The sequence below is a fragment of the Canis lupus genome, chromosome 2, assembly GCF_048164855.1.
Source record: "Canis lupus baileyi chromosome 2, mCanLup2.hap1, whole genome shotgun sequence".
NCBI lineage: Eukaryota > Metazoa > Chordata > Mammalia > Carnivora > Canidae > Canis > Canis lupus.
The window spans coordinates 58,534,244-58,556,781 of NC_132839.1; the positions used below are offsets into that span (position 1 = coordinate 58,534,244).

Consider the following 22,538-nt stretch of genomic DNA (forward strand, 5'->3'; position numbering starts at 1 on the left):
GCACCCATGGGCCACACCACGTTAACCAATGGGGTTTTGTCTCTAGGTGGACACCAGCACAAGGGAATCCTGCTGCCCCGCGTGCCAATCTGTCCGCATACGCTAGTGCAAAGTTGGATGTAGCCTCATGTATTTTGTCACCTGAAGGCCATCTTGTGACCTGAGGCAGGTGGAAGAGGGAGTCCTGTCCCTGTCTCCTGGAAGAAGGGCCAGCTCTGGCTCTGAGGAGAGGACACCCACCCCTGACTCAAACTGCCCGCTGGCCCCAGGGCCCAGTGTGAGGGTACAGAGTAGGTCTCCTCTCAACACGGGCAGCCCTTGTAAGTCACAGGGGCAGCAGCAAATGGGGAGAGTGGCCTTGTGGGAGGCTCCCCTGAGCCAGCCCGAGACCCTCAAGCAGCTCGGCAGGAAGGGGGAGGAGCTCAGGGACACCATCAAGCTCGGCGTGGGTCCCAAGGACTTTTCAGGAGAGGTGCTCAAGGAGGGCTTGGCAGACGCTGTGCGGGGCAGCGGGGAGAGGCTGAGGTGCTGGGGGAGAAGGGGAGGCCCACCTGGTTCCCCTGCCGGGGGCTCTAGCTCTGGCTGGTCCTGCCTCTGCGGCCGGCACGGCCCAGCCCTCTCATCTGGGACTCATCAGGAGCCTCTGCGGTGATCACGTCTTCCTCCCAGAAATGTCCTGCACCCCCTCGTTCTCTGCCACATGCCTGCAGCCCCTCCTCGCCTCCCTGCCGCAGGCCTGGCCTGGGGCTCAGACGCCTGGCCTCCCCCCAGAGGCATCTACAGGAGGCTAGCCCTACCTTTCTAATGAAATCTAAGCACTTTTTTTTTTTTTTTTTTTTAACCGCAGTCACTATTAGCCTATTTCTCGCCTGGCTTATTACTACGGATGGCCTCCTCACTTCCACCCTGTTCTTTCTCGGGAGGTTTATTCTCCACACGCATGCAGAGTGAAATTTTTAAATGTAATTCAGGACATGTCACTCTTATGATAAAACTCCAACAGCCTCCCATCTCATTCAGAGTAAAAGTCAAAGGCTAGTAAGTAACCTGACATCCTGACCTTCCTGAGGACCATTCCCTCCTCCCCCACCCATTCACTCTGCTCCTGGGAGAGAGCCTTATTGTTCCTTGAGCATGACAAGACATCCCTACCTCAGGGCCTTTGCGCTTGCTGTTCTGTCTACTTGGTGTTTTCTTTCCGCAGATATTCCCAGATGTCCCCACTCAAAACGTCACTTTATCAATGAATCCTCCCCTAACCAACCTATAAACTAACACATAAATCAACAACTCCTACTACTTCCTTTTTCTTAAATTTTTTTAAAGATTTAAAAAAAATTTATTCATGAGTGACACACAGAGAAAGGCAGAGACATAGGCAGAGGGAGAAGCAGGCTGCCTGCCAGGAGCCCGATGTGAGACTCGATCCCAGGACCCCGGGATCACGCCCTGAGCTGAAGGCAGATGCTCAACCACTGAGCCAACCAGGTGAGCCCCTAAGTTTTATTTTCCTCAACAGCTACCATCTGGCGTTCCCTGTATCTACTTGGTACTTTTGTCTATGGTGTGTCTCCTGTTCTCAAGTGATGCTCTACACACTCAGGGATTTCCTTTATTCAGTGCTGAGCCTGGCACTTTGAAAACCACAGGCACCAGCAGGCCCTCAGTATAAATGTGTTGAGTAACTGAATGAATGAGAACCATCGCCTCATTTTACAGCCTCTGAAACTGCACACACCAGGCAGACGGGCCTGTCAGGCACCTCCCACCGCCCCCCTCCCTACAGGACCTCGGGAAACAGGGAGGTCTCGACTGAAGTCTCAAAATCCTTGTTCCTTCTTCTTCAGGGATAGAACCTTCTCTACCCCTGAGCACAGTCATTTGGCATGTCCTCAGCAGCCACGTGCTAACCACATTCCACTGCAGGTCACGGGAGGCCCAGGAAGAAAAACCCAAAGCCCCTATCCTTGGGCAGCCAGCACCTGCTCACAGAGCCATTACACACCCGGAACAACAATCAACAATACTGGAATTAAACACCAATTCTGATGTACGATTTGGTGCAGGAGACACAAGAGAAGGTACTGAAATCCACAGATCTTATGTGAAACATACTGAGAAATACGGAGCCTGGACAGGATTGAAGAATTGGTAGAAAGTTGGGACCTAGAGGGTAGGGGAGCCTCCCCAGGAGTGAGCAGAGACCGGCAGGACATCAGACAGGGTAGGAGGGGAGCGAGCAGGATGAGGGCCCTCCCAGGCAGACCACAGAGAGCGCCAGCTCCCAAGCTGTGGCCAGGATCTGATGGGTGGCATTGGCAGGGTCTGGGAAGGCTCCCAGGAAGGCACCTGCTGGCGGAACAGAAGGAGTGGACCACCCCGAGCCACAGCCCCCCGTCAGCCACAAACCTCATCCTGCAGATGAAGGACCTCCTCGAGCCCATGCACATCCTCATGGAAGACTGCTGACCCTCCTTCTTCACCGTCCCCGTCTTCAGGTCCAGGATCCGGCCTAGGAGAGAGAGGGACACATGTGTAAGCCTCTGCCTTCGGTGGGGGCATGGGAGTGCGAGGGGAGAGCCTTCTTCAAACGCTCTGCAAATGAGGACAAACAGGGCTGCTCAGATTGTTTCCCAGATCCCCAGCATTCTCTGTCCAGAAACATGTACAGTCACAAAACCCACACAATCCTAAATGCCTCGTCTTCTTCAGAGGCCCATCTCTACCTGCTGTCCCTGCTCTGTCGGATGCCACCACCTGGAGTCATTCTAACTTGGATTCTTTCTCCCCATCATTTCACGGAGACAGCATTCTCCAAAGTCACCAGCAACTTCCTTGCTACAAATCCCAACCCCCACTCCCCTGGTCTCCACTCCTCCTTCCTCCTTTCATTACCCAGAGACCCCAGCTGGGCCATCGGCTGTCCTGCCACCAAGCGCCCCTAACCAACTTTGCCCACCCTGGTGATGACCACCTCTGGACATTAATCATCCTGTGCCTATGGCTCCAGCACAGGCCTCTCCACCCCCTCGAGCACCAGCCCCTCCACCCTCTCCAGCACTAACCCCTCTATCCCCTCCAGCACTAGCCCCCAATATCCCCCCCCCAGCACCTGTCCCTCCACCCCTTTCAGCACTGGCCCCTCCACCCCCTCCAGCACCTGTGCCTCCATCCCCTCCAGCACTAGGCCCTCTATCCCTTCCAGCACCTGTCCCTCCATCCCCTCCAGCAATGACCCCCTCCATCCCCTCTAGCACTGGACCCTCCATCCTCTCCATCCCTGTCCAAGACCACCAGTACAAGTACTACCACTCCTCCCCGACATCAGCAAATGTGCCATCAATGTGGAAATGAAGGTCAGAATTCCAGATGCCACATGGGAGTCCCTCCCCTCTGTCATCCCTGTATCCCCACCTGTGTCTCCACCTCCTCTGCTCACCTGCCATCCTTCCACTGAGACTCACTGGCTCCCAGTGTTCCCTCTGTCCCTGTACCTCCCTTATGGCCGCCGGCTGTGTAGATAGCACATGTCTGGGGGCCCACCTGGGCTGGAAAGGCAGCACTTCCAGAGGGTCCTCAGAGAGTACTCTAGAACATGGCCCTGCCCACCCCTCCACCCTGGTTCTGCCACACATCCCGTTACCCTGCCCAAGAAAAGGGTCATGAGAGCCACCTATGTAACCTTACATGGTCTAGGAGACACGTTTTTCAAAAAGTTATAACAAAAAGGTGAATTGCTTTCAATAATGTATCTGAAACGTCACCATTCCAACATGTAAAACGTCAGAAGCATGTTTTGCATTCTTTCTCTCCTGCGCCTCTTTGACACTCGTGTGTCTTTGGCACACAGGGTGAACCTCCGTTCCAATGAGACCGGTGCTGGGTGCTCAGTGAGCTGGGCAAGCAGTGGCCTCCAGGCAGGGTGACGCAGCTCTGCACACAGCCCACCACGTCCGTGTCTCCAAGGGCGACACATTTGCAGACATGCGCCTTCCGCCACAAGTCCACACTCTGCTCCACGTGCACTACCATCCTGACATCACAACCCCGGGAAGCCTTCTCGGGCCACCTCACGTGGAGCTCTCTCCCCCTTTCTATCCCACTCATCCATGGCCTCACTCAATATTTATCTAGTGTTTTTGCAGAGCTGGCCTCTTGTGAGGCTCTGCAGATGCAAACATGAACAAGGTATCCTCATGGCTAGTGGAGGAGATACATCTGTAACACCTGCCACACTATACTCGCATGCCCTTGACCTTGACCTTGAGCTCCATTCCTTATAGCAAGGCACCAAGTGGAAACAGCCAACGGTGCCTGGTGCAGTGCACACGCTGGCTAAACTGGACTGTTTGCACCCATCCGTGGAAGGACTTTGCAGCAACAATGGCATTAAGTGATGTGCTAGTATGAATTGTTTACTTCTATTCCTGTTCCTATGACAAAACGTTTACAGACTGATGCCCATCCATCACGCACCTTGTTCCCACTGCACAAGAATGCTGCATCCCCTCCCTACCGTGGGTGCACCAGACGCTTCCCACCCGGCCCCTTCCCACGGCTACTCTGCCCAGTGTTCAAACGCCATCAGATCATGGTCACTGGTTGGTTGGGGAGCAGAGAAAAACCCTTTACGATGCTGAGACCCCATCCTCTTGCTCCCTGGGCTCTGTCCCTGCTCACCTCCACACCTATCCTGAAGCCTCAGCTCCCCGCCCCACAGGGTGCTCCAGTCAAGGCCACCAGGGCCCCATTTGTGGCCAAACTCAACAGATACTAACCAGTCCCTCTCGACTTGGTCCCTGCCCTCACCTGTCCCTCCTTCTCACCCTGGATACCACTCTCTCCTGCCTCCCCTTTGCTGGTTCTCAGCCCTGTGGCAGCTCCTCCTCCCGGTCCTCCCCTGGTGGTGGCACTCAGGGGCTGGTGCCCTTCTGTCCCACACTCCCCCAGACCCTCAGGGGTTCTCAGTTCCACCACCTTCGGAGCTGCTGACAACACCAAGACAGCACCTCCAGCAGGATCTCTCTCAGAAGCTCCCGTGTTATCTACCTGTTTGGGCATCTCAGATACCTCACGTTTGTGGGTCCAGAACCAAACCCGCTGTCCTGTCCATAGCACCTAGAGCCACCCTTCCTCCCCCGTCCCTGTCCGGGTCACCAGCTCTGCGCTCCTCCACGGCTCGAGCCAGAAATCTAGAGCCAGGAGCAAGGACGGACCTCACTTCCAACCCTGCTGCTTCACTTACTGTGTGACCCTGGGCAACTGACCTGACGTGTCTGTGCCTCTGCTTCTTCACCCATAAAATGAGGGGAACGCTAGTACCTCCCTCAGATGGTTGTCGGGAGGAGTAAACGGGCTAATGTGATAGAACAGCGAACACCGTGTGGCTCGTAGAAAGTGCTCTATAAACACTTCTTAAATAAAGAATATGAAAAACCCGCTCCGCCTCTGATGAGTCACAAACCTTCTATCGCTTCTGCTTCCCGCATGCCTCTGGCCTGTGCCCTTCCTGCAGCGGCATCGCCACTACCTGAGCCTGGTGCTGCTCCCTGCACCCCTGCGCAGGCAGCTGTCCTGCCTGGGCCTCGCCCCCACCGCCCACCCTCTGCATCCCACAAAGTCTCCACTGAAAACACAGTGTGGCCACGGCTCTGTCACTCATGTGATCTGGATACTCAGCTTTGCTCGTCCGTGTTTTGCTTTGTTTTTTCTTTTTCTGCAAAACGGAGGGGTCAGATCTCCCACTCGGGATTACCATGATGCCCTGCAGTTTGTACACGTGAGGAACGTAGTGAGGGTGAGGTTCTTGGCAGACTCCAAACAAACGATCGTGTCACACTCCTTGAAAACCTTTCATGCTCCCCACTACTAATTCACAATAAACTCCAACTCCTGCAGCCCACTGTGAAGAGCCCCCCAGATCTGGCCTCTGCTCACCTCTTGGGCTGCACCTGTCCCCCACCCCTGCTTGCTCCTCACCCCCCAGCCCTGCTCCAATCCCACGAGCTCAGAGCAAGTCGCTGTCCCATCCCCGTCCCTGTGTATCACTCTGTTTCCTGAGGCTCTGGGCCTCTTTCCCTTTGCCTGCCTATTTCATCCTTATTGTCACAAGTTAGCCTTGTATTTATTAAATCCTCCAATATGTTGGCCACCACTGAAACCATGGAGTGAAACGGGCAGAGGCCATGATACTCCAGCAGGTGGACAGACAACAAGAACCAAAGAACAGAATGGAAAGGTGGGGAGGGAGGGGGGACTTGGTCAGGTGGGGATAAATGCTATAAACAGAAATAAAGCAGCAGAAAAGTAAACATGCGATGAATAGTTGAATGGGTTTCTATCACTTGAAATCTAAAGGGCCTTGAAGAAGGCCTCCCTGAAGGTGTGGTCTAGGTACTCCAGCAGGGAGAAGGGAGGTGAGTGTGCTCTGGGCAGGGCGGTCACCTCCCGTCCTACCCACTCCGGCACCAGGGGGGCTCTGTCTCCATGTGTTGGAGCTGGAGCCTCATAGGCTCCTCCCCTGGCACCCACAGCAGCGGCAGGGAGGCTGCACTCAGGAGGCCAGCGGTCACGGAGGTGCCCACTGCTGTCCCGACATCCTCAGGCATGATCCATCTACCCAGGCCCCCACCACTAAGAGGGAGGCCCCGGGTGGCTGGCGGGTCTATGCTGGCTATACCTCCAGGGTGGACACCTGTCTGTCTCACACACAGACGGCTTCTTCTTGTGGCTGTTTCATTGCAAATTGTCACTTGCTTTATCATCTACCAAATGGCAAATGGTTTCAGCTGTGAAGCAGGCCAGCAGGAGAGTCTGTCAAATTCCAAAGTGTGCTCTGAAAATAAATCACAGCTGCGTAACACATGAGCCGTGGAATACGAGGAAATGAGAAAACACATTTCCATGATCTGCTGTCAGGACCCCAGAGACAGCCGCTCCCACGTTTACTTGTCTGTGAGCCTCTCTGGCTTTCTCGGGCACAGAAAGCCCCCTCAAAGCAGTGGAGATGTATGGAGGCAAGCGGCTACCCCCACCACTGGGCAGTGAGTCCCAGGGAAGGGGATTAGGGGTCACTGTGTGTCCCACTGGCAACTGGGTGTCAGGCTTACTTGCAAACGGGGCTCCCCCATAGGCAGGGAACATGGAGATGGGGCTGCTATGCATACCACCTCGCCCCTCACCCCCCCCCCCCCCCCGTCTTCTCTCCTGGCCACAGAAACCTCAGGTCAGCTTCAACCCATGGGTCTGAATGCCCAGCTTGGGTCCCAGTGGGTCCCTCGAAGCACAAGGCAGCCTCCTTCCAGAGCTCAACCTCACCCAGAGGACTTGCTGCAGCGCTGTCCCGGGTGCCCCACACCCCAGCCTGCTCCCCTTGGCGGGGGCTGAACTCCCAGCCATGCAGCCAGCTCTCACCTGTGCACTCCTCAACCATGCCCCATGCCCCCTGCTCCCCTCCTGCCCTCCCTCCAACCATGCCCCATGCCCCCTGCTCCCCTCCTGCCCTCCCTCCTCAGGGATGGGTACGCTCTGCAATGCCCATCCTGCACCAAACTCACTCCTACACCCTCGGCTTGGGAAGTTCCCTGAACCCCAAGCTGGCCAGCCAACCTGACCAACTGCTTGCCCTGCAGCACCTCTTCAAGAGAAGGGGTGGACCCTCCCACAGCCCACATGCCAAGTGGTCAGGGGCGGCTGTGCCTCTTCCTCAGTCCCCAGAGCCCATCCACACTCTGTCATTAACCCACAGCTCCTTCAAAACTCACGAGTCCACCTGGCGCACCTGCTATGTCTCTGTCTCCCTACCTCCCATCTCCTGCTCTGTGACTCTGGCTTGTCACTCCTCTCTCTCTCTTCACCTCCAGACCTGCCATCATTGACTTGGTCCCAGCACCCACGTAGAAGACCCCTCAACACCCCCACTCAGCACCTGCCCTCCTCCCCATGGCAGCCACCTCTCCCACCATGATGTTCTGGAACTTGAGGCATCTACAATGGTTCCATCCGAAGTTTTACATTCAAACATGTGTGCAGTCCTCCCACTCTGGTCCTCTGCTTCAGCAAGAGGCCAGCGTCCAAACCCTCAACACCTATCAGTTTCCCTCCAGGTGTAGATCCAACCTCAGAGCAAGCAGGGCCCTTGGACACCATGGCCAGCTCTGGCCAAGAGGCCCCAGGAATCTTCCCATATAACCAGCAGCTGTGGGAAGATATTTTTCTGGATTTGATGCACAAATCCAGAGAAGGGCATAGCCCAATCCTGAAGTATCCTATTCCAGAATGAAGAGGCAGCAAGAATCAGAGGCACAGCCCCTGCCTGACCAGGTTGTGGGGGGATGAGCAAGTCACTCCATGTTCCCTCAACTGGGAAATGTGACCAACATGTCTGCTCAGAAGGTTATATGGAGCTCTGATGACTTATGTGTAGAAGCTCAATCAACCCCCTTTAAGAATGAGATACAAGCAGCAATAGAAGTCTAGGCAGCAACTCTGTGAGCCCCCAGATGACAGTGTCCTGGACTGGAATGTCACAGGTCAGGAAGGCTGCCCTAAAGTCAGCCCAGCCCTGGTCTCCAGACTTATCAAGGAAGAGGGCATTTTAGAAGGTTCTAGAATACTGCACAGAACACTATCTTGGGCTAAAAGGCTGAAGAACTACTTATTTTCCCCTCAGAGTGCTTTTAGTCTAAAACTAAAGTGGTCTTTTGGAAAAATAAAATACACACACACACACACACAGAAAAAATCCCAGATAATCTTCCTGTCTGGGAAAAAACACTATTAACTTTTGGGCATGTTTCCGGAAAATCTTTTTCTATGCATGCTTGCTCTTTCTTTTAATTAATTGAGGTGCTACAGTATGTATTTTTTCATCTTACGTCACAACATCACAAAAATTTAACTATAAACATTACTTGAAAGTCTCTGTAATAGCATTTTGCATAAACGATTTACTGTTGAATATGAAGGTAGTCCCAGTTTTCTACATGGCAAACAATGCTGTGGTAAGTAACTGGCTGGAAAAAATGATATGCCAACCATCTTAGGATAGAATCCTAAACATGGAATTACTGCATCACATGAGGATAGGCTGTCAACAGCAACACCTGGTCCCTCCAAGCCCCGCATGAACTCACAGGGAACCCTGGGCCGAAGTCTGTGTTTCCACTCCATGACCCCACAAGAATTATGACACATCTCAAGGTTCTCAACAATCATTTTTCTAAGTCGAAAGCATGAAATGCTTTAGAACAGGAGTTGGGAGACTGTGACATCTGACCCCCCCCCCCCCCCCCCCCCCCGCCGACCTGGCTCACTCCCTGTTACTTAAATATTTATTGGGACCCAGCCACAGACTTTCACTGATTTATTATCTCCGGCTTTCGTGCTACAATGGTAGGGCTGAGTGGTCACGAAAGGATCTATATGACTCACAAAAGCCAAACATCTCAACTACCTGGCCCTTGACAAAAAATATTTGCTGACTCCTACTTTAGAAGAATGCTCACAGATTCCGCTGGGCCTTCTGTCATTGTTTTCAGGAAGCTGATTTTTAAGTATTATTTAGATCAGCAGTACTTTAAAAAAAAGAAGAATCAGAAGTTTGTCTTGGATAAGATCACAAAAGAAGGCTTTGTGCTTCATAAAACAGCTCCCCAGGCTACAGCAGAAGTACAAATATAAATTAGAAGTATTTCATCAAAAGAATCCTTAAGAAAACTGGAAACATCTTATCTTGGTTTAAGAAGAAGAAAAAGCAAGACGGGAAAGGAGGAAAACAAGAAAAAATTATTAGCAACCAAAGCAAAGCAAAGGTCTCATGATGGACACTATTTGATGTTGTTCCAAAGACGTGTGGCCCCCTGAATGGGGGCCCAGAGGCTGGAAGGGACTTTGGTTGCTGTTCCAGTGACAACGTGTTCTTGTTCTCAAAGGCTGACCCGGGCCACGTAAGCAGCTGTGCACACAGAAACGAACACACCCCCAGCACAGGGATCCAGGCAGTGCACGTGGGGCCCACTCCAGAACAAAGTAGAGCAAAAGCAGCATCCACTGAGCCTCCCACTACTCTGGGGCTCTGGGTGGGCAGCAGAGTTGCCCAGGGACACCTGTTACTCTATGCTCCCAGACTGCCCCCATTACAATGCTCTTGTGCTGTTCCTTTATTCTGAATATCAGGAAAGGATTTGCCATCTTCTTACACCATCCCACCTCCCTGGCCATAATGAATGGTTGATGGTGGTGCTCTTGACACAGGTTGGACCAATCACAGCACCTCACCCACCTCCTGCGCACAGTGATTGGTTGATAGCTGGATACCTATCACAGGCTGGATCAGTCCTACTACCTCATCCCCCCTCTGTCCATAGTGATTGGGCCCCAAGCTAGGACATGCTCCAGTCAGGCCAATCAGAGTCCTCCACAGGCAAGATATGACCATTCCCACCTCTCCTCTTCCTTTTCCCTTAGGAATGTGAGCGTAGCTCTTTCAGCAGCAATGACTAGTTTCATGAAGAACTAGATCTAGGACAATGAAACTGACTCTAAGAAAGCAATGAAGGCATTAATTGGTGAAAGAATACCACCAGGGTATTCAAATCTCTGGTGCCAATAGATCCGCTCTTTAAAACCTAAACTAATTCAATGTTAGTTTCTGTCACTTACAACCAGACAGCACAGATGAATGCAACCATCTCTGGCCTTTGACAAAAGAGGAAGGATAAAGGACTAACTTTTATTTTGGATTTTATTAAGAGTCATATATCAGGAGACATTTTCTGTGTATAATTTCATGTGATGGGAGTGGGGGATGGGGTAAATGGGGGATGGGCATGAAGGAGGGCATGGGATGGAATGAGCACTGTGATCTAAGACTGATGAGTCACTGAACTCTACCTCTGAAACCAATAATACACTATGTGTCAGTTAATTGAATTTAAATGTTTTAAAAGTCTTTAGTACAACAATCAAAAAAAAAAAAAAAGTGTATGTGATTTGCATCCCAATCCTGGAAGTAGGTTACAGTGATGCACCAGGATGCAGCAGAGAGAAGGGCCCTGTGAGTGGCCAGCCCCAGAAGGGACAAATATTCTATCATTTTCCAAGAACTGCTGGTCTGTGGTGATGATAAAAAGCAGGTTAACTTAGAGTAGGCTTTAGTATTGTTTTAGATTCTCTGTGAACAACGCGGCCTCTCATTTTGCCCCACCTCCACCCTCTGCTAGACTCAGGATACGGTGTGGAGTTCTCAAAGCAAACTGAAGCCAGAGACCTCAAACAACTCAGCCAAGACTGGCCTTACCATGGGGATCTGAGGAAGAGTCCATGCTCCTGACGGCAGCGGTTGCTCGGGCAACTGTTCCCCTTCGGCAGAGAGGGGGAGAGCCCCCAGCAGACCCCAGCAGCAGGGCGGGGAGGGGCGGGGGGTCAGTCTCACACACCTGCTTCAGCCTCACACACCTGGGCTATGAAAATCCCAAGCGGTTTTCTCCTTTGGTAATTCTTGTGTGGGTATTTATTGCTTTTTCAGTTTTTTCTTTGGCTTTTGTAGACACCTTTAGATGAGGCGAGCCAGTCTCAGGCGACTCACGGGAGGGAGGGGGTCTGCGTGTGCACATGGGTGGAGTTATCAGGGTGACAGCACCCCAAAGGGCAGGTGTGGCAACTGAGCACTCGCAGGGCCGGCCTGGGGCAGTCCTGGCTTTGCCTGCTAGCCCAGCACGGTTACCATTCCCAGAGTGCTCGGGTCTGGATGACAGATTATATACATATGGTCCCTCTTTAACAAGATGACAGCAGAGAGAATCGGCGTGAGACACAGATCCCGCCCCGAGAAGGTGGAAAAACTCGGCTGGGCTCCAGGCCACCTAGCGCCTCCCGCCTGTCACTCAGGCTCCCCTGCTCCCAGCCAGGTGCGCCCCTGTCTGTAGGGGCCGTGGCCAGTTCTCTAAAGGCTCCGCAGAAACGGTGTGCCGGCATTGCAGTCCCTGGTTCGGCAGACAGGTTCCCAAAGAGCACAGGCCTGCAGTGTTTCGGGAAGCGGGGAGTTAACACCCAGGCAGAGTCAGAAAGCCCCATTCTGAGGAGCCCCCGGAGCCCCCAGTGGAGGGGTGGCTGTCCCCCTGGCTGCTCCAGCCTGAACCATGCCAGGCTGACCATGCCAGGAGCATGGCCACTGACCATGGCCAGGAGCACCATGGGAGTCACACTGAAGAGTGCAACCTGTCACGCACACTACGTATACTTGGAGATGAATGTGAAGGTGAGACCACAAAATCAAACAAAATCCAAATCCAAATTAAAATTTTTCCTCTGGGGAAAAAAGCTTTTCTGCTTTGCACTTCCCCATCAAGAATATACCCGTCGTCGTCCTGGCAACAGTGCTGGGCTCTTCCAAACCCACGTCTAACCCTTTAGTGGTGGGGACAGGCTGTAAGCAGCTCAAGCAGGTGCCCCATCTATTCTTCTGGGGACCCACTATGGCCCAGGGAACACCACTGCCCTGAACAGAATGGTACCCACGCTTGTCTCCACTGCCATGTATCAGATTCCTACAAACCCAGATACTAAAAACAACACCCACTCATCAGTTCACAGTTGTTTGGGTCCACATCCCGAGTGGGCTTGACTGGCTCACTGCTCAGGGCCCTATGAGGCTGGGCTGGGCTCTCATCTGGGGTTTCTGGGGGGCAGGTGCAACCTGTCTCTAGCCTCATTTGAGTTCCTGGCAGATTCGGTTCCTCACCCTTAGTGGCCTGAGGTACCCCATTCCTTGTGGGTCTCCCGGATGGGGTCCTTCCTGGGAGGCCACCCCTAAACCTCTGCTCACAGCCCCCTCTGTCCCCAAAGCCAGCGATGGTACATGGAACCCTTCTTGTGCTCAGAATCTCTGACTTTCCTTCTGTCACCAACCAGAAAAAATTCTTTGCCTTTTATAACGGCTTACCCAGTTGGGTCAGACCTACTTGGATGATCTCCATTTTTTAAAGTCAACTAATTTGGGACTTTAATTACTTCTGTAAAATCCCTTCCCAGCAGAACTTACATATATTTTGACTGAATAACCAGGAGAGGGACCCCCAAGGAGCCTGTGAATATACTGCCCACCATGACCCCCAACAGGGGGTACCTGGGACACATGAAGATGCTCACGGAGTCCATCATCTTGTAAGAAGACAGGGCACTTGCCTAGTGGCAGAGGTTCAGGTTCCTAGGCAGGGAAGAGCTGCTCACATCCAACAAAAGTCAGGCTGTGTGTGTGTCCCACTGGCCAGATCACAGCCATTTATTCACTAGGGAGACTAGTGCTGGAGTCTCAGAAGGGTTTTGTGAGACAGGACACATGGTTATAGCAGGGACCGAGGGAAGCTCCCTTACCCGACTTGTAGGCTACGTTACTCTCTACCCTCTCGGATCATATGCTGGCAGGCTTCTCCTGCACCACATAGGATGCTTACGATCAAGCTGGGAGGGGATCACAGGGTGGTATGTGAATGGGGCCAGTGGGGTGAATTTGGGCAAAATGGATTATAAAACACAGCCCCACATCTCTGGGATGGGAATAAACCACATAGAGAAATAGATTCTTTTCTTCAAAACAATATTGTCACGAGGGGGGACACGGAAGCTCTTGGTGGGCAGGGGGGTCTGGGGATGAGGCAAGGTCCCATCTAGCTGGAGCCTGGTGGGAGAGGAGCTGGTGACACAGGCCAGACTGGTGGAAGCACACAGAGGAACCAAGCCTGTGGTCACTGGGCCAGAGGCAGGAGAGCCAGGCACTGCACTGTGTAGGAAGCATGCTTCTGAAAGACCCATCCGTCCGTGCACAGCATACTGTCAAAGCACAACTGCTAACTGCCTCACAACCATCTGGGGAAATTCACATGATTTATATTTTAAATGTAAGACTATCAATAATTTAGACTTTAGAAGCAAACATTTGTAAGACTAGCATTAATATTTAATGCTGCCCATCTCTGAGACAGGGGGAGAGAGATGCCCAGCCTTGGGGATCAAGTCCTGGCCAGTCTGCTGCAAAGGATACTGGAAGCCATGAGCACCGGCAACAGCAATCACGTTCTAGGAGGTAATCAGTGCTCCTGGCCATCCCGGAGATGGAAACGTTTCCGGGGAGGAGGGATGGGCTTGCAGGGAACCATCCCTCCTTTGGGTTAGGGCTCCAGCCTATGGCTGTGGGACAGCAAACACAAACGGACCCATGCTTAGGGCTGGCAGCAGGGATTGAGCACTGCGACTAACAGGCCCCACTGACAATCAGAGGCGCCTTTCAGCCAAGCAGTCTGATTTGTGTGTCAATCCTTCCCTGTTCCCACCCCACCATCTGGGGACGGTGCTAAGGAGACACTCCGGAGGCAAGAGGCGGGCAGCAAGTCTGCACACAGCATAAAGGACACAACCATCTACTGCAGTCACAAGGCCAGGATTAATCCTGGAGCAAATCCGTGCCGAGAAGCAGAGCTCCATGGTGGGTGACAGGCTGTACCACCTCTGCCACTGACAACCCTGCTCAAACGACCCTCTGAAAGGCCACAGATTGCTAACTTTCTCTGGGGTGCACATTCCGGGCAGAATGCCTGCGGGAGGGCTGCCAGCATCTCTGCTCTGCGTTACAAACTGGACACCACCCCATCCCGTCCCCCCAAGCTCCCCCCCATCTCCCTGCAACCCCCCTATCACCCCTTCCTCCAGCCTCCCCCAGCCCAGGCCTATCCTGCTATTTAATCAGCAGACAAAAGTACAAATGCTTCCTCCCGTTTAGAATATGCTGGGATGTGCTTTAAAGAAATACATTCCTCTCTGGGTATCATGCTACAAAAATGTCAGAAACTCAAGCCAGAGGGCTTTCATTTTACCGGTAAATGATTAACCCTCCTCTCCCTCCCTGGCTGCAGAAAGGTCGCCTGGTGTGTGGAAGGAGCCCAGGCTGACATGTCCTTCCAGAAGGCAGTTTCAGGTCAAGCCTGGCCTCCCCTGCAAATAGCTAATGAAATGATAAAAAAAATATATACAAAAATAGCAACAAAAATCTGCATCTACACAGAAAAACAGTGTAAAGGGCCTTGACTAGATCTGAAACATGGAGGGATTTTTGCAAGGAGCAGCACAGGCAGTGTGGGATGGGGTGACTCTGAGCAGCCCTGTGGTTCAACAAATACAAGGGGAGGGACTGCCTGGGAATAGATATAAGGATCCTCCCCCCAGAAGCCTCCAAAACTGCAAGCAGGAAAGAGACCAGGGAGTCAGGAAGCAGAAAAGTGTCCCAGGGTCTGGACAAGAGAGGACAGGGGCAGAGCTTTCACGTCACCTTGACTCCCAGCAGCCAACCTGCCCTGTGAAGAGGAGGGCAAGACCCCTGCCCATCTTGGGCTGCCACAGCCACCTCTGCCTGACGTAGCCTCACAGTGCCCCCCACCCCGACAACCGGGCCCCATTCTAGAAAAGGTAAGTTTCAAAGAAATACACACCAACCAAACCCATTTCAACTCTTCACACGCATTAGGAACAGAGGATGAATAAAAAGGTGAGGAAGGGGGAAGATTAAATGAAGGCATGAAAAGATACAGCATATAACAAAGAAGTCATCTGAGAAATTACAACAAATCACCCCCCACGAAACACATTCCAGTGAGCAGGTGATACTGAAATATCCAATCTCAGTGATGTGGAGAAGAGCTTCCATAAGTAAAAAGAAAATGACTCGAGACCAGGAAAGATTGCTTGTAGGTGAAAAACATGATTTCAGAATCGAAACCCAAATGAGGGCAGTCAACGGTGATGCTGTTAGAGAGCTGGAGAGCACTTCTGGGCTGTAGCCTGGCAGACCAGACAGGCCCACCCTAAGCCAGGGGAGTGGAGGGCATGCCCCCCAGGGGACCAGTGGGGCAGCAGCAGCTGGGATTCCCAGGAAGGATAGCCAGAGTGGGAGGTGCCCAGGGTCAGGCTGCCAATCAGCCTGTGCCTATGAGGGAACCCCCTGAGGGTCAAACACCAATGGGGAGATTAGAAGAAGAGCACAACATGGGAATTCTGGATGTGAAAACTGCAAGGTCTCAGGGTGGAAACACACAAGATGGAAAAAAGGGCGGATGAGCTATTTCAGAAGAAAAGATTAGTGAACTTGAGCACAGAGAACCAAAAAAACCTATTTTTTAAAATGAAATACACAGAGATAAAATAGATTTTTTTTTTGATAAAAGAGATTTAAAGAAATAAAATGAACATCGGTGAGCTGTGGGGGAACTTGTTCAGTCTAATATACTTGTAATTGGAGCCCCAGAAACAGTAAGGAAAAATGGGAACAGGAGAAACATCTGAAGAATGAAAAGCTGATATTTCTTATAAATACAATGAAAACCTAAGCCCAAAGATTACAGAAGCTAAATGAACACCAAGTACAATAAACATCAGAAAACCACACTAAGGCAACCCGTAATGGAATTGTTCAACACCAGTTACAGAAAAGAAAAAAAGAAAGAAAAACCTTAACACCAGAATAGAGGTATTTTGTGCAGAAGGACAGAGATGAGGATGACACTGGGTTTCTCACACAAGTCAACGCCAGTGAGAAGACAGTGAAATCATGACAGCAGAGAAGAAACCACAGACACATCTCTTGTGAACCAGCTACAAGATTCCTTACACGACATGTCAGCGAGTCAAATCCAGTAACGTACACAGAGTGTAGTACATCATCATCCAAGTGGTTTATCTCAGGCATGAAAGGTTGGCTTCACTCTCAAAAATCAAACAATGTAATTCACCTCCATGAACACACTACAAAGGAAAAACCACACTGTCATCACGATAGGTGCCCCCAAAGTATCGGACAAAATCTGACATCCATTCCTAATAAAATATTCAGCAAAACTGGAACAGAAGAGGACTTACTCAAGCTGATAGAAGACAACCATGAAAAACTCAAGCTGGCTTAGGATTTAATGATGAAAGACTAAATTCTTTGTGTGAGCAGAAAAAGACAAAGATGTCCACTTTCATCACTTCTGTTCTACATTATATTCCACGAATGATAAAGGTCTGAGAGTACAATCAGGCAAGAAAAAGAATTCTATTTCCATATGCTATCACTGAACAATCAGAAATTGAAATTTTAAAAAACCCACGTACATTGGCATAAAAAGTACAAAGTACTTAAGAGATAAATCTGACAGATGTGCAAGGGCCATATACTGACAATAACAAGATAATGCTCAGAGAAATCCAAGGAAAACCAGGTAAATGGAGGGATGAGAAGTTGCATGGGGGCACAAGATGCAAAATGATATCTGTTCTTGCCAAACTGATCTGTAGATTTGATGCACCCCAATCAAGCTCCCATAGGGCTTCTCTGTAGGATCAGGCAAGCTGATTCTGTGACTCATGTGGAAATGCTCCGGGAGGAGCCAAAGTAACTGTGGAAAAGGACAAAGGAGGGAGATGAACACAACCTGCTTTCATGACAAAGCTACACTAAATGGCATATGAACAGACCATGATGTCAGCAGGTCAGCACAGAGTCTAGAAACAGACCCCTACACACAACCACAGAGCACTGATGCTTGCCAGAGGAGCGAGGATGCTCCACTGAAGGAAGGACAGACTTTTCAACAATCCAACATCCATAAGCCAAAGAAATAAATCAATAAATAAAGGCTTGTCATGAAGGATTAAATAAGAAATACGTGTGAAATTACTTCACACAGCACTTCATATGGTATGTAAACAAACACTCATTCCCTTTCTTCTTGGACTCCAAAAACAAAACAAAACAAATTTCCTCCCCTGCACCCAAAAAGTCTTGATGCATAAATATGCCAATCAGAACCTGTTAGCATTCTTTCAGGGAGGACTACTCCTTGGGCTCCTAGTAAGTTCTAGGTGTACTGTGGCCCCCTGTGGCTGTTACTGGCCCAGCCTCCCCTTGCAGCACATGCCACAGTCCTTGTCACCTCCCCAGACTCGATGACACCTGCCCACTACCGGGCCTTTCCCCGTGCTGTCCCCACAGCTGGGACTGTTCTTTACACTCTCAGGCCCTACCCATCACGGATCTCCGTCCACATCTTCCCATCCCAGTTTGAGCATCATTTTCTCTGAGAGGCTTTGCCCTGCTCCCCGACCACTTCCGACCCGGGATCAAGGGGTCCCTGCTACTGTGTGCACACCCTCCCGACGTCCCCCCTCGGAACACATCACCATTTGAAGTCTGCACTCACTGTATGACTGTCTGTCTGTTCTCCTCTAGCCACATGGACAGCTCGGTCCCGGACAGTGACCATACGTGTTGCATAAATAACGGTTGGATCAAACCAACACACCTGTGCTCGGCCTCCTGTAAGGTGGTTTCCCCTTCATCGATGAAGATTCAGTGGTCAAATTCCAGGACGAGAGGGCCCAAGGGGCCCCACCCCAGCCCCAGTCCTTGCTCTGGGGGGCAAGCCTGGAGGACACCATCCCTGCCGGGGGCTGGCATCCAGCCTTCTAGGGCTGCCGTGGACACTGTGAACCCCCCAGGCGCATCCCTGGAGCTCCTCATACTGATCTGGCAGATCTCCCACAACCCCTGCCCCCGGTTGCTGATGGAGGCTGCAGCCAACGGCTCACTCCACATCTTTTCAGAGGCCTGTCCTTGGAGCCATTTGGAAGCCACCTGACCTGAGGGTGCCTGGGAGTCTCCCCTCCCCGGAGGTCTGTGACCAATGACAGCCCACTCCTTTGCCTCTGGTGGGACAGCCTCTAGTATGAGGCCTTCCAAAGCTCCCTGCAGCCTCAGGCTGAGGCCAGACCTTTCCTGAACTGCATCCCAACCTCACTCCTCCTGGACCATCCCCCAAGAGCACTCTCTCCCAAAGCATGTGCACAAATCCCCATGCAGGCTTGGTGTCTGGGGACTCGCTCCAAGACCAAGGCTGCCTGTCATAAGGAAAGGAAGGCAACAGGTACCCACTGAGCTCTTGGCACACTATCTTTGGCACCATCCTCATGCCAACTCTGAGGAGGACACGGGGCCCAAAGATTGGCCAGTCTGGGGAAAAACCAGGCTGCTGTGGCAGGCTCTGGCTTCAAAGCCCATGCCCTTAACTGCCCACCCCAGCCATGGCTGAGTTCACACCTGCATGCAGGGTGGTATGTGCAGATTACCAGACCCAGCCCACAGCATCAACTGGGCTGTTTAGCACAGAGACAGGGTGACCAAGGGTGACCTAACACTGAGCACAAGCATATCATTCCGAAGGAGACAGGGCTGTCTCCTGACACGGCCAGCTCTGTTGCTGTGTGCACCCAAAAGGAGCCAGGTAGATGCACTTTCCAGGTGCATCCTTCAGGGAGACAGACAAGCGGGGAAAGAGCTGGCCTGAATGAACTCTGAGGCCCTGCAGTGTGGAGACCTTATGAGTCTAGGTCCCCAGAAAATGTGCACTTAAGCTCGGGGTAAAGAATGACATTGCAAATAGCTCATCGGAGAATAATTTACGTTAGCACCACCAAGGGGAAAACTGAAACCCATCCATCAGATTACTGCCTGAGTAAACGGCTGGCAGGCGAGGCTTTGCGTTGGTGTATAAGAAAAGAATCTATAAAAATAAAGGGAAAACTGAATGCAGATGTTTTCTTCAATTAGCTTCTACTGAGGAAGCAATAAACAGGAAAGATCACTGCTATACATGCATTTTTATTTAACCGTTTGGTGTGAGTCATGACATTTCTGAGAGAAATATGTCTCTTTTTTTAGTGAAGCTAAAGGAAACTATTTTAATTTTCTTGATCCTTCTGGAGTTTCTGTAATCGAGTTATTTTTAGCCAAAGCATTACAAAATGCAGCCATCACGTGAGAATATTACTAAAGCCTGCATCATATCAGGAAGAAGCAATGATTCCATTTGTCTTCTCATTTGTCCTAAAGTAACTCAAAATAATTTTATCTGCCTAAAAACAATAATCCTGGTAGGTTATTTTTGTTATCGTTTCCTTTTATAGATGAAGAAAAAAAAAGTCTTTTGTCTGTTTAGTTCTGGAGCATCAGAGTTGGGACAAAAGATATTTCATTAGGAATTCAAGGCTTGCCAGGAGGGTTTAAACGCTCATGCTGCTCATTTTTCAACTATGTGCTGACTGATGACACTGTTAAAATTTTGTTTCTTTTTTATCTTGACCTTGCTGAAAGTTCTGTCCTGCTATAAAACAGACCGCGCTGTCCTCTTTTATTGTGTTTGTTGTTGTTGTTTGTTTGTTTTTGGTGGGGGACACACTGGGGTACAGCAGTTCTTAATCTTTGGCTGACACTGAAATCATCAAGGCTGCTTTTAAAAATATAAACGCCTGTCCTTCCCCACCACAGGGTATAATTCAGAAACATGGGCTGGAGCCCTGGCATCTGAAGTTTTTAAAGAGTCAATGACATTCTGATGTGTGCCGAGATTCAGAACCACCATTTTAGGGGCTGGGGATTTTAAACACTTATTACAAAGCTGCTTTTCTTCTTAAATATCTTTATTTATTTATTTATTTATTTATTTATTTATTTATTTATTTATGAGAGACACAGAGAGAGAGAGGCAGAGACAGGCAGAGGGAGAAGCAGGCTCCATGCAGGGAGCCCGATGTGGGACTCGATCCCAGGGCCCAGGGATCAGGACCTGAGCTGAAGGCAGACGCTCAACCACTGGGCCACCCAGGTGTCCTAAAGCTGTCTTTCAAGCACTACTTGGATGTTCCTCATTTCAAGAAGAGCCATGAGACAATAAAGAGAACACAGAGCACAGATCTTGAGGAGGTGATTCTTAGCATTACAAAGGAACACACTGAGGTTCGTGGATGTGGTGAAATCTGTGTGTGAATTTAAAGCTCGACTGAGAGTTCCCGAGTCCAGTGCACATGCATTTACAAGGGGATGGAGGTACCAACACTGGCCCATTTGAGAGAACGGAATGTCATCCCTCCCTTACTCGGGAATCCCCACTGCTCTTGGAAGCTGCTGGAAGGCACCTCTCTGCCTGGCTGCTGCAGAGCCCTGTGCCCCTGCTCCAGCTGGCTTCCTGACCAAGCAGCAGCACAGCTCAGATGGAGGCCGGAGGGCGCCTTGACTTACCGACAATGAACACAGGACTTCCAGAAGCGGCTGCTTCCCTTGCATCACCGGCTGCCTCCCTGACTCCCCTCGAGCCTCATAGTAAAGGAGGCTGCATGCACCTGTTACTGCTCTCACAGAGGTATGCTTCTGGAAAATCCAGTCATGTGGTGCCACCACTACTTGGAGCCTCGAAAAGCCCAGCACATTTCAGCTTGACTCCTAACCCTGACAAGCTCTGTCCACACATGGTAGGTCCTCAGATGGGGGAGGCAAGGGTAGAAAGAGAAAGGAGTTTGGGCCCTGTGATGGGACAGGGTGCCATGCCCTGGTGTCAGGTGTAGCTGCAAAGGAAGCCTCAGGAAATGAGGCATAGTGCCCGGCCTCAGCCAGCTGACATCTGCTACTTAAGTCCTCTATCCAAAAACTGAGTCCGTACCCCAAGGACTGGCCAAGCTGGACCTGAGTGGGCCAGGTCCCCATCACAGCAGAATAGGTCCTGAGCTGGGGGCCACACTCTCCCTCGCCCAATCAGATGTCCGCTGCCTGCCCCCAGCTCCCCGCCTCAGGCAGCCCAGCATTACCATTTCCCTCCCAGCTTGCCCCTGACCTACCTCTGGACCTGCCCTCAGCTGATGATGACCATCTCCCCCTGTTTTCTGCACAAAATGGCCTTGGCCCTGGCTCTCGACTGTGTCTGGCTCTGCTTCACCCACAAAGACAGTGCCAAGGGGCAGGTCTGGCTCAAGGCAGGACCCAGGCATCAAGCAGTGAATCATGTCAGATGGAAGCAGGTGAGGGGCTACAGTGAGCACAAGAAGCAGGGAGAACCCAGCAGAGGAGCACTTCTGAGAAATTAAATGTCCCCCTGCTCCGGAGCTGGGTGGGTGACCCATCTCCAGGTCCCCCAGATCCGGGAGGTGCAGAGAAGTGGGGGAGAATGTGTGCTCGCTATCCCTTTCAGCAGGGGGGCTGCCCATGACCCATCTCCATGTCCCCAGAATCCAGGAGGTGCAGAGAAGTGGGGGAGAATGTGTGCTCACATTCTCACATCCCCTCAGCGGGGGGGGGGTTGTGGTGGCCAACCCCACTGTCCATGGAGGATAAGCCCATCAGGTGCGGCTGGTGGGGCAGGAGACCGAGGCAGAGGCACAAACACAGCCCAGTGTGCTGTTCCAGGCACTCAGACCTGAATGGGCACCATGTAAGGGCGCAGAGGGCCCAGGGGATCCGCTTCTGGGGCTGTGACACTGGTGGCCCACAGTCACACGGAACAGACAGCACTGGGCATCCATGCTTCCCAGCAGAGCACCCAGAGTGCATCCCGCACAACAAACACGTTGGTCCGTGAACTGGGACAATGCACCCACAGGCACCACCAGTGAATGCAAACACATCTACAGATGGGGTGGGTTACATGACCCAAATCAGCAGGGCCACTTGGGGCCATGAGGAG

At 51.5% G+C, this 22,538-nt stretch overlaps 1 protein-coding gene across 6 annotated transcripts in view; it reads right to left on the minus strand.

Annotated features, from left to right (window-relative positions):
• ARNT2 (aryl hydrocarbon receptor nuclear translocator 2) overlaps window positions 1-22,538 on the minus strand; it is a 155,435-nt gene that overhangs the window by 62,560 nt on the left and 70,337 nt on the right. For all 6 annotated transcript variants that reach the window (XM_072801925.1, XM_072801926.1, XM_072801923.1 and 3 more), the window contains one exon: window positions 2,410-2,512. In XM_072801925.1, the coding sequence (XP_072658026.1) occupies window positions 2,410-2,512 (103 nt within the window). The remainder of the gene's footprint in view (window positions 1-2,409; window positions 2,513-22,538) is intronic.